This window comes from Phlebotomus papatasi, chromosome 2, assembly GCF_024763615.1.
Source record: "Phlebotomus papatasi isolate M1 chromosome 2, Ppap_2.1, whole genome shotgun sequence".
NCBI classification, from domain to species: Eukaryota; Metazoa; Arthropoda; class Insecta; order Diptera; family Psychodidae; genus Phlebotomus; species Phlebotomus papatasi.
This window is the reverse complement of record NC_077223.1, coordinates 71,862,493-71,880,188: the sequence shown is the minus strand read 5'-3', so window position 1 is coordinate 71,880,188 and position 17,696 is coordinate 71,862,493. Positions and strand designations below refer to the sequence as shown.

At 33.6% G+C, this 17,696-nt stretch overlaps 1 protein-coding gene across 6 annotated transcripts in view; it reads right to left on the bottom strand.

The window, feature by feature from the left end:
* LOC129804241 (potassium voltage-gated channel subfamily H member 8) overlaps nucleotides 1-17,696 on the bottom strand; it is a 130,361-nt gene that overhangs the window by 75,661 nt on the left and 37,004 nt on the right. For all 6 annotated transcript variants that reach the window (XM_055851377.1, XM_055851378.1, XM_055851379.1 and 3 more), the window contains 2 exons: nucleotides 10,734-10,844; nucleotides 10,375-10,494 (listed from right to left, as the gene is read on the bottom strand). In XM_055851377.1, coding sequence (XP_055707352.1) covers nucleotides 10,375-10,494; nucleotides 10,734-10,844 — 231 coding nt within the window. The remainder of the gene's footprint in view (nucleotides 1-10,374; nucleotides 10,495-10,733; nucleotides 10,845-17,696) is intronic.

Below are 17,696 nucleotides of genomic sequence, written 5' to 3'. Positions count from 1 at the left end.
TGAGGTTTCTTCGCGTGTTTGTATCATCTTGCTGATGGCATGATGCTTTAAAAGGAAAGTTGGAGGACACATTGTTGCCAGATAAAAGATTTTTCTGGCAAGATATCTCGTTCAATTTATTTCAGGAGATTAGTATGTTATCGAAACAAGTTGAAATCTGCAAGCTTTTGTGGTTTTTGAAAAGAGTGACACTAATTCTGTTGGATGGAGTGGAAAAGAGTGGTAGTTGAGGTGGAAAATAGACGATAAATTTATCAGATGAAATTTGTAGACGTTTCAGTTAAAGTTACATTTCAAATACCAAAAAAGCTCTATGTTCACTCCCAATGGACACAATAAATTTTTTTCTGCCACACCAAAATATGCCATTTAGGACGCTATTTACGACTTTCTCAGTGTTCATTGTCCACAATGGAATTTTGAACAAGGTTACCAAAAAGAGAGGAGAAACATTGTTAGTTCAAAATATTGCACAAAAAATTAAGACTCTTATCACTTTAAAAAATGAGGAATTTTCTTCTCGAAAAAAAAAAACCATATAGACTTGTGTAATATTTTGAGCACTTAATGAGATCTTTGATCTGAATATTTTTCTGATAGATTTCATTATTTCGTCAAAATAACCCGATGGAAAATTTTACTAAGAAATTAAATGCGAAACTTGAACAGCAACACATTTATTAAAATACTACAGACGTACTTTGACTTCAAAGAAAACCAAACTAAGAACAAACGAATATTGTGAAATTTTGAAAGTCTTTTTCTGCTCGATCTTTACGAGAAAGCAATACATATAAACCAAATTTGTTTCAATGTATCACCATTCTTGCTTCCAAATGGAGAAGAATATTTACTTCCGGTTTTCAATAACCCCCCACAAGTCAACACTTTTACAAGAATCTTGTATAATAAATCATTCTGGATTCGGTTATAACAATATATCTTGTTGAATTTAAAAATTCTTGAATTTTTGTGTGTAAGCTGTCTACACATTATGAGCATTTTTTAAAAAAATTCTTTAAAAAATTTTTTAAAAAATTTTTTAAAAAAAAACTGTTTTTTAAAAAATTTTTTTAAAAAAAATGCCTCCACACTAGACTTAATTTTTGTAAAAAATTTCTGACAGATTACTCTCAGCATTTCGCTTGGGATTATTTTTCATGAAAATTTGTCATTTGAGTGGTAGAAAAAGTGTGAAAAGTGTTTGTTGGAATTCCCTGGGATAGTTGTTAGTGAATGTTCGTGGAAAATTTTCCAAAATTGCAAAAGTGCAGTGTTTTTCTACAGAAGTTGTTCCCAGTGGAATCAATATTCCGGAGTGTGTGAACATAACCTCAAAATGTTGTTTTTCCCTAAAAATTTTGTGTGACTATCGCAGTTATTTATGTACAGAAATTGTTTTTCTTTGCGATAATCTGGAAACCAAGACATGCTCATCAGAAGAACCGCAGAAATTACTCGGAAGGACAAATTTGTTACCAGGAACAATGGGTAGAGTGGAGAAGAAGGTGTGCAGCTCAAAAGATCCTAGATTCCATTGATCAGCAGCTCTTTCTGGAAAAGCTTCAGGACTTCAGGAAAACTTATGGATACGTTTGGATGAACAGGAGTATTTGTAACCAAGAACATTGACGTAAGTACTATGAATATGCTAAAAAAAAACTCGCTGATTTTATTGCAAAGCTATTCCTGCAAAAAATTCAGGACTACAATTGGAAGAGCATGATAGTGGATGAGGGGAAGGACTTTGAGGAATAATTAGAAAGTGCTTCACCAAAATTCCTGCAAAAATTGATCCAGTGCAACTCTACAAATTTGATTCCGGATACTGGATGACACTGATTTGATTCCGGACACTGGTGATAATTATGATAAATTTTATGAAAAATAAATTCTCATATCTTGGTTTCCAATCCGAAATCTTTTATTGGTTATCCGGTGTACATTAAAGCCTTCTCCCTCTATCCACTACTGTCCAAGCAGGAGTCCCATGGAGGAAGCAAAAGTTTTTAGCCATCTCATCCTTGTGCTTCCGGATGGGAACATTTCCATCGTGGTTGAAAAGGAGGAATGATGGGAGGTGGTTCTGGGGCTTCAAGTGATGGGCTGTGGTAACTACGGATGACTCTTGTATGTACTAGGATCTCCTCAGTGGCTCTGAATAGGTCTATTGTCTTGATTGATTTACCAGGTTCATGTTCCAAAATTCTTCAATTTCCTTCTTTCCATTCATGTTTTAATTTGGTGCACGAGGTCACTGTACCATAAAAATCTTCAAGAATACACAGACATCACAACTTTCGGCAACGTCAAAAGAAAAATCAGCGAAAGTGTTCCTCCAAAGCTGGCTTTGATTCCACTGGGAACAACTTCTGTAGAAAAACACTGCACTTTCGCAATTTTGGAAAATTTTCCACGAACATTCACTAAAAACTATCCCAGGGAATTCCAACAAACACTTTTCACACTTTTTCCACCACTCAAATGACAAATTTTCATGAAAAATGTCTCGAGTTGCTGTGATTTTTTAAAAAATTCTTTAAAAAACTGTTTTGTAAAAAATTGTCCCAGTGTGTAGAGGCATTTTTTTAAAAGAATTTTTTTAAAGAAAAAACCTTAATTTTTTAAAAAAATGGGTCGTTTTTTTACAAAATCGCCTACACACTATACAAATTTCTGTAAAAAATCCAGTTTTTTTAAAAAAAATTTCACTAGTCTGGAGGCGTTTTTTTTAAAGAACTTTTTTTACAGAATTTTTTGATAATGTGTAGACAGCTTAAATTGTTCAATTTTCATTTCATTTCGTTTATTTTAGTTTTTTGCCTTTTTAGATATTTGTAATGTTTTTTTCCTGTACTCGGGATCCTCCCTAATGCGAGATAATTACATCTGATGCTCGGATCTTCACGATATACTTATTATGCATATAAATATTTGATGTTTTATATGACTTTTGCCCAATAAAAAGCATCTCGACTAAAGTATATGTCTTAAATGGAAATTCAATAATTTTTACACAACATTTAACTGAAAATTCAACACCTTTTGTTTAAAAATTCAACAAATTTGATTGAAATACACAACGATTCACACTATAATAGTATGAAAAATTATGATCAAACTATAATAGTGTTAATTTTTGATCATTTTTCAACAGTTTTAAATTACAAAACATTGTCGAAATATTTTTATGACTAATAGTGAGAAATTTTATACAGATCCCAATTAAATAATTAATTTATCCGATTTCACACTGTTATAGTGTTATAATTTTACACATTTTCAAATTAAACAACGTTGTTGAAAATTTTTTAACTATAATAGTGGTAATTTTCAATCACGTGACAATAAATTACCAAAATGTTGTGCATTTTTTTAAAACATTTTTAAATTAAACAACTAAAATGGTGGATTTTGCACTATTATAGCAGTAAAATTTTACACATTTTTTTACTGTGTTGCTTTCGAATTTTAGAATTTCATGCATTCGAATGCTCATCTGGTAACTCTACCGCCATTTGATGTGTCGTTATTCGACATAACCTCGCGGATTATTTTGTTTTCTTTAACGTGCAGTTTGAATTAATTCAAGTGAATATTTTGACGTATTCGCTGTGATTTTTATTCTGACATGGAGCATAAGAGATAAAGAAAATTAATTGATGAGGACATAGTGTTATTGGCTCTCCAAGAATTGAAAGACAAAGCTATGAGTCTGCACCAGGCATCCCACCACTACGGGATTGCCAAGACAACTTTGCTCACACGATATAAGAGCTTTGGGGCTGCTGCTTGATTAAAGCTACGACAACATTATAATCATTATAATATGCAGTCAGAATTCTAAGAATTTAGAGGTGACAGAACGGCGAATCTTTCATTTCTTTGTCTGCGTGAATTGAATACTTGTATCTATAACTGTCCAGAACACAATGATCAGGATCATCACAAATATCCACAAGATTTAATCGCTTATAAGCCCGGAACGCTCAGAACTGCATGAAATTTCAAGCGAAGATTTATCTAATCCCTCACGCATTGCGGAAAGTATGCTCATGCTTATCCTTAGGGCTCCCGGATTGTTGTGTCATAGGGTGAAAAGGTGAAAAGGAAATATATTTGCCGTCCCCACTCATATAAAAAAAAATAGTTCAAAGTAGAATTATTCTTGTTCGTTGGGAGTTCTTGCGGAAAATAGTAAACTTTGCAGCTTTGTTGTTATTCCTTTCAAGCTGGAATGTCCCTGATGCTATGTGTTTTGATTTAAAGATTGGAAAAGGTGGGAAGAATGAAATAGAAGAATGGAGCTTAAAAATCTTCAAATCATTCTGTGGCTATTTTGGGTTATTTCACTGCTTACCATTGTGATTTTTCAGATTCTCAAAAAAGAGGCAGGAAAATTGATTGATAAGATATCACATAAGACACAATTTCCAACATTTTGTTTATATTTCTTCCGGGATAGACAGAATCTCAATTAATTAATTTCAAAGCGGCTGAACATGCTAGTGTGTCTTTGGGTTGTAATATTAATAAAATGGCTTTTCCAACAATTTTATTCCCAGAAGAAGCAGTGCTTCAGAAAAATTAAATAAAGAATAATTTTTTAGCATTTTTTAATGCAGTGCTAGTTTTTGTGAGTGCATTAGGCCTCAGGCTAATCAATAATACATCATTTAGTGTTTCAGCAGCAATATTTTTCTAGAAAATTTTAAATTCAAAGAGATGCACCGTCACTTTCGAAGGCAAAAATAGCACCATGTCTTGGAAATTTTTTTTTTTTTTTGACTCCTTTATTTATTACAATCTGTATTATATACAATAAGTAATTTATATGACGGATACTGAAATAATGACACGATGAGAACACACCCAATGGTGCGTCTCCATTAGAGACAGATTCTACAATACAAAATCTCACAAACTGGCAAAATTCAATATTCTTCCTCTTTTCAGACGTCTCCTCACCCTCAACTTCATTAGATTCGAAGCTAATGAATTAGGATGCATAGCAAGTTTTTCCCTGTGTTTAATGGCATAGCGAATTATCTCCTCTTTGACTGTAGGCATTTGTAAGTCGTTTCTGATGACTGAATTTGGCACATACCATGGAGCATCAACGATGATTCGAAGCATCTTGTTCTCGAAGCGCTGAATGATATCAATATTGGATGGGGATGCAGAACCCCAAATTTGGATACCGTAAAGCCATTTAGGCTTCAAAACTGACTTATATAGTATGAGCTTGCTTTCAATAGACAGTTGAGAATTTCGGCCAATGAGCCAATACATTTTTCGCAAAACTTCGCTCAAATGTAACCTCTTGTTCCACAAATGCTTTTTCCAGGTCAGCCTTCTGTCCAAATGGAATCCCAGATATTTAACGGAGTCTGATGAAGGCACAAGTTCATTGTTGATGGTAACCGGAGGACATTGGCCCTTTCTCGTAGAGAAGGTCATGTGCACGGATTTGAGTCCATTAATTTTAATTTTCCATGTGTGCATCCAGTCCGCTACCCTGTTAACGCACTTTTGTAGTTTGGCCGAAGCAACTTCTGGAGACACATCCGAAGACAACAGGATAGTGTCATCTGCATATGTGGCAATCATTACCTCTTTGTTCACAGGCAAGTCAGACGTGTACACTGAGAAAAGCACAGGACCGATCACACTACCCTGTGGAACGCCCGAGCAAATCGGTCTCAAACAAGTGGTCCTGTCTTGTACTCTAACAAAGAAGAATCTATCTTCTAGGTAGGATCTGAGCACCAAATACAATTGATGTGGGAAAATATTTCTTAATTTGTAAAAAAGTCCCAAGTGCCATACTCTATCAAACGCCTGACTGACATCCAAGGAAACAGCTGAACAATACATTTCATTTTCTAAGGCGTAATTCACTTTGCTGACAACTCTGTGTACCTGTTGAACAGTTGAGTGTTCACTCCTAAAGCCAAACAGGTGATTTGGTATGATTGCCTGTTTCTCAAGCACTGGAGTCAGCTTTGTAAGAAGTAACTTCTCGAATAGCTTAGACATGACAGGTAAGAGACTTATTGGCCTATAAGAGGTATAGTCTTCAGGCTTCTTCCCGGGTTTTAAGCACATGACCACTTGCGCAACCTTCCATTGTCTAGGGACATATTGCAGGCGCAGTACAGCATTTAATAAGAGGCGTAGAAATTTGATGCACTTGACTGGCAGCTCACGAAGAATTGTCCCCGTGATCAGATCGAAACCAGGGGCCTTGGTAGGACTTATGTAAAAATAGCATCAATTATTTCTGTGGAACTAAAATTTGCTATAGGAAAATCCATTTGGAATGGGACATCGAGAGATTTTTCCATGGAAGCCACAAATGCATCATCTTGAGGCATATCCCAGGGTTGGAATACTTCTGATAAATGTTTACTAAAAACCTCTGCCTTATCTTCGGCGCTTCTAGCCCAATCTCCGTTCTGGTCTCTGATAGGAGGGTTGCTTTGCTGAGGTCGCCTAATTCCTCTAGCAGCCTTCCAGAGACTATAGTCCGTATTTTGCCAAGGGGACAACTCGGAGAGATATTTTTGGAAAGACTCATTTCTTACTTCTCTTAGCAATTCCTTCAATTCTTCAGTACACTTATTGAGAATCTTCTTATCTTCTGGACTCCTCGTTTTTTGCCAACGTCTTCTGAGCTTCCTTTTGAGAGATATTTTCTGTCTCACATTGATAGGAGGCAAATCTTTCGTCTCTTTGGTTTGATGAGATGGAGTAGCTGCCCAAGCAGCATCCTGCACAGTGCAAGTGAATTTTTCCACTGCTTCTTCAAGTTCAGCTTCATTTTTCAAAGAGACTTGGAGTGAAATTCTCTCATTGAGTGACTTTCTAAAAATTTCCCAGTTTGTACGAGAGCTATAGAGAGTAGGTGGCTTGGTGACTCTTTGCACTGTCGAATGCAGAGACATTAAAATCGGTGTATGATCTGAAGACATATCTAGGCAAGATTTTACTACACAGAGTTTCTTATCGATACCCCGGGAAACAAAAATATCAATCACGTCTGGAATCTTCGATCTATCAGACGGCCAGTATGTGGGTTCACCGGAAGACTGTGGTTGAAGACGCATAGAATTCATCGCTTTAAAGAGCTCACGTCCTTTAGCTGACACTAATCTGGAGCCCCAGTAAGTATGCTTTGCGTTGAAATCACCACCGCAAATAAATCTACTTCCAAGAGATGTAAAGAAGCTAGTGTAGTGCTCAGCCTTGTTGTTATGTCTGGGTGGACAGTAAACAGCAGACACAGTCAATTTCCCAGCATAGTCATCTAGAGTTACAGATGTTGCCTGAATATTTTCATGCTCATATTTTTCATTTTCAAAGTATCTAATGGAACTTCTAACCAGGATTGCAGTCCCACCATGGCCACGGCCACTGGGATGGTTTGTAGAATACAGATTGTAACCAGGTACTCTGAAGTGACTTTTGCTTGTGAAGTGTGTCTCTGAGATCAAAAGGACATCAATTTCATGGAGGGAGATAAATGCTTTAACTTCTTGTGCATGATTACACAAGCCATTGGCGTTCCAAGAAGCAATTTTCAAAGTTTCAATTAACATTACTTTAGCTTGGACACGACAGTTGTTAGGAGATTTAACATGGTTGACATTTGGGTCATCAGCTGCTTCATCATCTCTTTCAGCTCATGCATATCGTTAGACCCTTGGTCTAAAGATGTAGACACTCTTGGTTGTCCATTGTTGGGATTCGTTCGATCAGCTTCTGATCCAGTCACCGTATCAGCATAACTCCTTTGTCCTCTATCAGAATTCCCCGGGACACGCATATTATCAGTGTTAATAGGAACATCACTCCTTTTTTGTCTGAGCCTTGAATGAAGCTTTTTTTGGAGATCTTTATAAACTTGACAACCTTTGTAATTCGCTGGGTGATTCTGGCCACAGTTAGTACATTTAACAGCGTCGTTTCTCTCAGTTCTATCACAGTCTTTAGTGAGGTGACTCCCAAGACATTTAACACATTTCGGAGATCTACTACAAAAAGCTTTTGTATGCAAAAAACTCTGGCACCGAGTACATTGTGGGATCACTCTCTTTGTGTTAGGAGCTTCAAATTTGACAACACAGTGCATTAGTCTTGTTATATTGTAAATTTCCTTGTTATTAGGCTTCGGTGCAAGGTTTATATAAAACATGGAGAGAGGTTGCCTTGTGACTCTGTGCTTTACGTTAAAAATGTTCACAACCGTGTGTCCTTTCTCAAACAATTCCTTTTTCAGTTCGTCATGATCAGTTGAGTGATGAAGGTTTCTGAGAACCACCCTGAATGTTCTATCCCCTTTTATTTGGTAGGAATGAAGCTCAGTGTTTCTGTCTTGAAGAGACTTCAACACAGCTCTATATGTATCAACAGTCTGCAACTGCAATTTCACTTGAAAATTAGCGAGAATTTTTACAGTGTACTTATTTGGGGCGATTTCATTCAAAAGATTTGTTAACGGCTGAATTTGTTCTACATTGTATACAAAAATAGGAGGGGGTCTTGGCTCAGAGCTTTTTGAGCCAGTCAATTGTTCTCCATTTGGAGACTTTCCGGTGGTCTCTTCGACCTCCAGGTTATTAAATTTGTTTGCCGTGGGCACTCCTAACCAATAATCACCCAGTTTTGTCTGCTTTGGTGGCTTCTCACCCTTCTTTAGAGGGCTGGATCTGTTCCTTTTCCCAGTAGCTTTTTGCCATTGCGAGCCAGAGCTAATATCCTCCTCCATTCGGGTGACAGTTGTCAACGGCGAACATTCGTCAGTGAGTGTCAACGGCTTCTCGTTTTCAGGCATAGTGAAAAAATGCTCTTTTTGGTACAAAGAGTTCACGGGAGTAGGGTTCTTCACGCTAGGTTTGTGTCCGTGAACCCCCTGCACCCTAGAATAGCAGCCAAGTTTGGCTGAAAACAAATTTCAGTCAGAAAAATTAAAAATTCCAGGAGCACAACAAAAGTGAATGTTTGTACTTGCCTGAACCCGGCTGAACCCTTGGAATAAATTGACATCATATTTTCATTCTTCTTGTAAGGAAAAACTAAGAACTTTAGGATGCTAAATAAGGTAGGTAAATAAGGATAAGTTCTCATAGGGTGGAGTCTACACTTGTGGATGTTATACACTTATAGACAGCGTGCAAAATCTTAAGGTCTTACCTAGAACAGATTTCGAAAAATCATAAAAATATTAGTTTATGATGTAATTAACAATTTGTGTGGTTTTCGAAATCAGTTTCATGTAACAACTTAAGATTTTTGCAAACTGTCCATAAGTGTATAACATCCATAAGTATAGACTCCACCCTATGGGAACTTAATAGAGCAGAGAATTTTTCGGGATAGCGAAAACTGAAATTATTTTTGTGGTTTACCCAGAAAAAAATCCCAAAGATTGAACTTCATATTTCTGATCCAACAAAGAGTATTTTCCCCTAAAGGGATTTTATAGCAATTTTATTGGTTTGGTACTTTTATAATCGACTATCAAAAATACGTAACTATTATAACTGACTGTTTAGTTGTGCTACTCCTACTCAATATTTCAACACAAAAATTCATGAAAAAATAAATTTTTATATGCTTTAAATTTAAAATGAACCCGTCAAATAATATCTGCAGATATCTTTAAGATTTCTGTAGAGAAAATCTACACCTCTACAGAATATCTGCAGATAAATTCTGTAGATATTCTTACGAATTTTATTTGGGCTTGGGACAAAATTCGTCAGAATATTTCGGCAGATTTATGACGAATCTCTGATGAATTTCTGTAGATATTCTGTAGATTTTTTCTACATTCCAGACTTTCCAGACAAGATGTGTCAGAAGAGATGGAAAAATTTTTCACTGAAGTTTGCAAAATTCTATAGAGTTATTCTTAGTGATATCACGGTGTTTATATAAAATAAAGAATTCTGCGACGCCGTGTTACAAGTAGAGAAAAGTGAAGTGAAAACTTTAAACAGAGTGTCGACCAAAATTTCGTGTTTTTGTATCATTCGATTGGCGATTTTTAAGAAATTAGTATTTTTGCTCGCAGTTTTTTTACGTATCTAAAATGTGTACTCGGTAATGCTTGTTAAGCAGAGCATACAATTTTCTTTATAACTTCTACAGTTTCTTCATAAATCAACAATATTTTTGTGAAGTAATGGAGGTTATGCAAATTTTCTAGGGAGAAATTCTGCCGAGAATCTGCAGATTTTCTCTGAATGTACTAGAATATACCGTTAAAATTCAAAAAACCTCCGAGTAAAATCGGCAGGTAGAGCAATGATTTGACGGGAAGTGTAGAAAAAGGAATGTTAACTCCCAATGTAGTACAAATGGACTCACCATTCTTTTTGTAGAAAATAACTTCGAGCTTGAGCTCGATTTTCCCATCGAGGCTCTTCTCCACTTGAGCTTTGTGTTCATCTTTTGTCTCCGGACCGTACAGGAAGCGACAGGCACATCCTAAAGGAAAGGCAGAAAAATCAGAGAGAAAAGAGGCAACTTTTAATTTCTGTACCAAATTTCCGTTTGAGTGGTTTATATTTGGTAAAAAAAGAATTGTAAAATCAAATGTTTATTCTTTCATCCGTATTAGGCAAAATATATATTTACTTTTTTATCTCAATTGCAAAAGTTTTCTCAAAGCTTCTGTATTTGGAATAAAAAATACGAGAATGGTTACTAAATGCTTGTATCTTTACCTTTTTGCATAATTTGTGCACGAGAGAATCCGGACAGCTCCACAAAACCATCGGAACAGTAGACAATTGGATAGCCAGCCACCTGAGCATTTCCCAGGACAAAATTTGAATCTGCAATAGAGATGGAAGAAATAGAATCATGAGAGGGTTTATTCACTTCAAAGTTTGTGTTTGAATAGTGACCTCTTGGCTTGGCATCTCTTTAGAAAAAGAGAATGGTTCCCAAGGGTACACTGGGCTTTTCTTCTAAAACCACATTCAGAATAGACTGGGATTCATATCTTTCGAGCGAATTTGACTTTAGAAAACAAAACTATACAGAAAATCTCAACTAAAGGTTCAAGAGTTGAATAAATATAAAACTAACCAAAAGGGATGAATTGGTAATGGCTTTTTAGGAATTCGTAGAACATTTGTTGGACTTTAGTTTGAAAAAGAAAATGGGAAAATTGTAAAGATGTTGGTCTTTTAATAACCGAAATTTAATATTCTATTGCACATTTTTGATATTTTCTGCTCATTTGGGTTTGCCTTTTTATTAATCTAGGAAAACAAGGTTTCATCAGAATAAGCGGTATTTTGGTAAAAATGGTCAGTAAAAAATCAAATTTGATCAGAAATATTTTAAATCAATTTGGACAATAAAAAAATCAGAAAAAATAACTATTGTTCACTAAGAAAAGTAATTTTAGTCGGCTTGAAATCTAATTTTGGAAGTGAAAAAGTCAAATTTGGTGGACAGAAAAATAAATTTTGGTCAGTAAAATATCAATTTTGATCAGTGAAAAGTCTATTTTAGTCAGTAAAACAAAATATTTCTGATCAGTATAAAAATCATTAGATTTCTCGAAACAGTGAAGACGCATCATAAATAGGCTGTTATGTTTTAGTAAATAAAGACTATTTTGGTTTTTACTACCACCTCAAATTGATAAACAAATTTTTCCTAATTTAATTTAATCAACTGACTAGAATCAATTTTTATTTATGAAAACTATTTTTTTCATTGACAGAGATCGAGTTTTTTAATGATTAAAATTGATTTATACTGACCTAAATCAATTTTTTACTGACCAAAATCAATTTATAAGCCTCCTGCACGTCTTTTAGATCGGGAAAATTTTTCGAAATTAAAATTAACAACCCTAACTTACATTTAGATAGATAGATAGATAGATTTATTTGCTATTAAACCATCTGCGGCTACCAAACGTTTTGCATATAACCATCTCACTCTTTTGCGGTCAAAATTCGATTGAACTAATTTTGATTTGGTGTGATTTAAAAAAAATAGTGTTCGAAAGAGTGAGACAGAATATGCTAAACATTTTAGAAAGAACTATATGAAATTTTCTGATTCTGAGGTGTATTACAGCTATTACTAACTAACATTGATGTTTTAAATACAATTTTTTTGACTAAATCGAATTTCTGTAGTGACAAAGCTTGTGGTAATGTATAATTGGTTTTACTATTTTACTGATCAAAGTAATTTTTTTACCAATCAAAATTTGTTGACCAAGTGACTTCTTTTACTGACTACAATTACCAGAAATAATACGAAACTAATTTTGGAATTTAGTATCTAATGGCTCTAGCACACCTTTTAGATCAGGAAAATTTCATGAAATCAAAATTCACATCCCTTTCTTGCTCACATGTTTTACATATGTTCATCTCATTCTTCTGCCCTCTTAATTCGATTGAACTAAAAATTGAATTTGCTGTGATGTCTAAAAAAAGAAGAAGAGCGCGAAAGAATGAGATAGTCATATGTAACACGTGTGAGAAAGAAACAGATTTGAATTTCGACTACATTAAATTTTCCTTATCTAAAAGGTATGCCGGAGCCATATGTTACGAGTTTGAGGATTTTACTAAAAGCTGAAATGATTTTATTCAATGTTTATTCACTTTAATAAGTTCCTTTTCAGAACAATATTCTCTTAATTAATTTTCCCGTCAATGGTACAGAGATATACCAAGAAAGTACATCACGGTGAGACGATTTAGAATGTGGGAAGAAAGCCGGAAGATATATAGAACTTTGTAAGTGTTTAATTAAGAGGAATAAATTATAATTCTATATTGCATTTATGCAAATCATTCACATAGACTGCGATGAAAGATCAAGAAAATATAAAGCTTCTTTATGAAAAGAAGTATGAAAAAATAATTGATATCATTTAGTGATACTATAAAACAAATATAACGGTAAGGAGGTGTCAAAGAGGGACTTTTTATGATTCTATGAAAGTGCACTAACGACTTTTCCACCCACAAGAATCTAGTGCTTTCTTATATTCTGTTGATGCTGCATTTTTATGGACTTTTTCCTGCTTGAAAAGCATCAAATGTTTAGAGAGAAAGTTTCACCTTCATGAAAATGTTGAATAATGCAGGTTGTAGATGCTATACTGACCATTTGTCCACATCACTTAAGAATTTCATTGCTAGGGTAACTTGTCAGATTCAATTGAGATTGAAGCATCAAGAATTTCGCTGTGCTTTTTTTTCATTTTCTGATCCATTCATCGACACATTCCCTGCATTCAACCCGTTCGTAACCCCCTTAGAAAAGGCCATTTTATCTAGAATAACTTACACTAAAAATAACTTTTAGTGTTCATGGAGTGTTTGTGGTAAACTATTGGGTGGAAAGCACCTTTCAAGAGTTCTTCTAAAACTTTATGACTCTACTTGGAAGAAAATCGTGAGGGTGTTTCATCCTCTCCTCATATTATCCTGTGTCAATTTTCTTCATCACCTTTAGCCACATTTCATTCACTGTCATCGCGATGATGTGGGTATCTTGAGGAAATTTTAATGGAAAATACCTTAAGATATGAAAGTGTTTGACACTATAAAGCAAAATTCTTCTTTAGGGTTCTCCTCGCAATTAAAGGGCTTTATTTCCATGAAAGTCTTTGCAGTGAATTAGGGTAAAACTGAATCCAAATTCCATTCATTTGAAGGAATTTTTATTTAATCAAGAGAAAAGCACACACAACTTCATTCACACGTTATGACGAGGATGATTAATTGCCACGGAGGCTAAGAATGATATAATACTCGTTTAGACATTATTGAGGTTGTCTTCACATGGAAAACATTCAAGACATCACTAATCAGCTCTGAGCCATACTTTTCCCATATTACAAGAAACACAAGATACTACCTAACCTCTAACATTTTCAACAGTGGTATGTTCTCGAAGAAAAATTTATTGCTCACAGAGATAAATAAATATTCCATCCATCTTCTCAAAACGTTTTTCTTCTCTGCAATTTATATCTTACTTTTCTATATCTCTCGTAACCCATCAATTGAGTTAACCATTGGAAAAAAATCCAACACAAGAAGTTACTTAATTCCTCCTAGTATATAAACTTCTTCTACAGCTCAAATAAAACGTGCAGGAGATTAATGTTGTAAACTTTTCTTCATTTCTGATTGTATAGTAGAAACATAAAATTTAAGAGCAATGGCTTATAATCCTTTACCACAATACACTCCAATTTTGACATATTTCAAACCTTTCCAACATGTCTAGGCTCTTTTGCCACAGCAGTCACATGTTGGTAGAATTTTCGCCAAAATGCTACCTTGGTAGGATCAATTTCTTCATCAACCTCAAAATATCAACGTCGCGAAATTGATGAATGGAATTCTTGGGGAAATTATGCGGTGAAATTTCATCTTGGTAAATAAGTAGGAAAATTAAATTAATTAGTTAGCTATACCATTATCACAAAAGAGGGCAGTTAAAACCCGCAATTCCTTAATAATCTTAAAAGAAATGGGTGGCGTTTTCTTATTCCATGTTTTGTTTTAATTTTTGTTTTTATTATTTGAATATTATAATATACTTTGAAATATAATAATTTATCTTAATTGTCGTATGAACATTTTCAATTAATTTTTTTTTATAAATCAAACCAAAGAGTTTAAATCATATAAATGCGCAAATAAAACATATTTAATGCAAGTTATAGTGGGAGCAAAATTTATATATAAAATAATTATGAACTATTTTTACGATTCAAAGGTGTACTGGAGCTATAATAAAAGATAACATTAAAAGTTTTGATACTGCCAAGTACACAGTTTAATTTTACTTTATTTATTTATTATAAAATGATAAACATTTCATTTTTCTCAATTTTTTGCCAAACGTGATGATTACAATGGTGATTTCACTACTTTCAAAGTCCTAAATTATTTACAGACCAAATTTAGATTTTCTGTACAAAATTTATCTTGCCCCAGTTTTCTAATACTACAGCTTTTTCACTCCCCAACTAATAGTATTTCGAAAAGTCGTGACATAAATATTTCAATTCTGTTGAAAATAAAGTGTGATAAATTTATTAAAAACAAACTTTGTCCTTTCATATTGTGAAAAGAGGAATTGAGTGATTTTTAAGCACGCTTCGTGTAAACAAACTTTTTAAGCCAATTTATTTTACATTCAAACTTTATCAAAACTACTGAATTAGGGTAAAGTTCATAACATACAATCACATTAAACATGTACGGTCGCATATAGTTTTAATATTCTTGCTTAATTTTATTAATTTATTGACTACGACTCTAAATGAAATAGCCTCATTTGAAATATTTGGATTTCTCAAAATACTGTGTTAAACTTTACTGAAAATTTACATCGTTTCACATTGACAATTTGTAAAACTTATGACCAATAACGGATCAAAAAAATCAAGAATCATCCAGTATTCTAATATTTAAACTTATTTTGATTTTTTTTATCTTTTTGTAAAGACTTTGGAAGAGACGTGACACAATAGTACCAGAAAAAAATCGTTAACATTTTTTTTAGTAAATCGTTGCGTATAAGAGAAAGTCATTAACCCTTTAACGACGATTGGAACACCGGTGTCCCATATGCCCTCTACACACTACAGCAATTTATATCCATATTGAAGCAAATTCCCTGTACTTTTGTAGGTAAAACTCTTCAATATGGACATAAGTTTCTCTAGTGTGTAGAGGCCAATACAGAAAATAATTTTTCCTGACTACCTAAAGTTATTTTTTCTTATGTCTGTACATAATTGTAAAGTAGAAGATAAAATTTTTTTAATAGAAAAAAAAATTTTTTAAGATCAAACTTTGAACTGCTTTTGTTAAGTAAGAACTTGTGACAATTCTTAAAGAGTGAAATAGTAACTACACTGAGAAAAAAAAGAGGGTTCGATTAACATTTTTTCCTCAGAACTTTAACACTTTTTAGGTGTTCAAATATATCAACATTTTTTAATGTTAATTTTATACCTTATTAAGGCTAAAATTAACATGAAAAAGGGTACCTTTAACAACTAATACACCTAAAAAGGGTAATATTTACACCTATTTTGGATCAATAATGCAGGGTAAAATTAATATTTCCGGAATGTTATTTTAACTTTTTCGGATTTCTCTCAGTGTGCGATAGTCCCTAAGGGGTAAGAGGTCAATAAACACCTATTTTTGATTATATTATGGCTTCTACACAATAGAAAAGTTTTTGTCCATATTGAAGAAAATTACCTAATGATTGTGTACAAAAAACTGTCAAATATGGGCATAAATTTCTCTACTCTACTTTTTTAATTTGACAAAACTTTTTCTTACATTTTATATGGAGAAACACCCTTTTGACAAACTTTTAACAAGATACAATTGACCGCCGATTTGACAAAACTTTTGCATATTCTGTATGGAAGAACATTCTTTTTACAAACTTGTCTTATTAATTTGACAAAACATTTTTTTTTCCGAGTAGTCTGTAGGCATTAAAGCAGGTTATCACTCTGTAATGTGTGCTGTCAACATTTTATTACTCTGAGTGGCAAATTTTAATAAAAGAATTTCTGAATGGAAAATTATTAGGAAAGTCCTAAAACGACAATGGATTCATATAGGGGAAGGCTGTCAGATTTCGCACATACTCTGGATCTAGAGCACTTCGTATTTTTTCCCATATTCTATTAATGAATCTGACAGGACTCTAAATACTGCTAATTTTTGATAAAATGTAAAAATGATTGCAACATTCCCAAAAGTAGAGTATCAGCCACAATTTATAGAATGACGTGTAATATTTAAATCATGTCTACAATGTAAATTGCTCGTATTTTACTCGACAAATTGCACAACGGTTATTCATAAATAATAAAAACACTTTGAGAGCAATATATGTCATAAAACTAATCTAGTTTATCTTGTCAACCTAATTAAGTGCATTATAAAGGAAAAAGCGGATAAATGACAATATTGATTAGTTTCCTACTTCAAATGTTCCATGCTGCATTTTCAATTAACTAGTGTCGGAATTGCGTTTGACTGCGTTCTGGAAATGCATATCATCTCATTGAGTTTATCACGTGTGGAAACTAATATGCACAAAGTGGCATAAAGCTAATTCTAATTCCTTTGTTCATAGATATTGGCAGTTTAACATTGTTGAAAAGCTTTAATTTGAAAAATAAATGCTGAATTTAACAAAATTGTTATACTTTTTTTCTCGCAGGATTTTAGTGATTAAAGTGAGAGGGTGAAGATTGAGTTAAGCATTTTTCTCTGAGTTGAAAAAAGGAATTCAATTAAGAACATCCCTCTTCAGTCTGGAATGTTGCGACACTTTGCAAAGATTTTCCATACTTCTTGTTTCTCTAAAGTGTGTGCACGATAAAATTTTAACAAACAAAAACACTTCCCATATAAAAACTATTTAACTTTAAAGCATGTGTTATATATATTTTTGAAAAGTTTATTTTATTAGTATTTATTTGAACTCATTGGTTATTTCAATCTAACTTTTGGTTTCCAAATTCTCGGATTTTTCCTTTGAGACCTATCATCATGGCTTTGACAAGGTCATTTCCACTTTTGCACTTCTGAGCAAAATTTTTGGTGTTTTTGGCGGGTTTAGCATTCCTTCTCAAGTTTCTCTTAAAAATA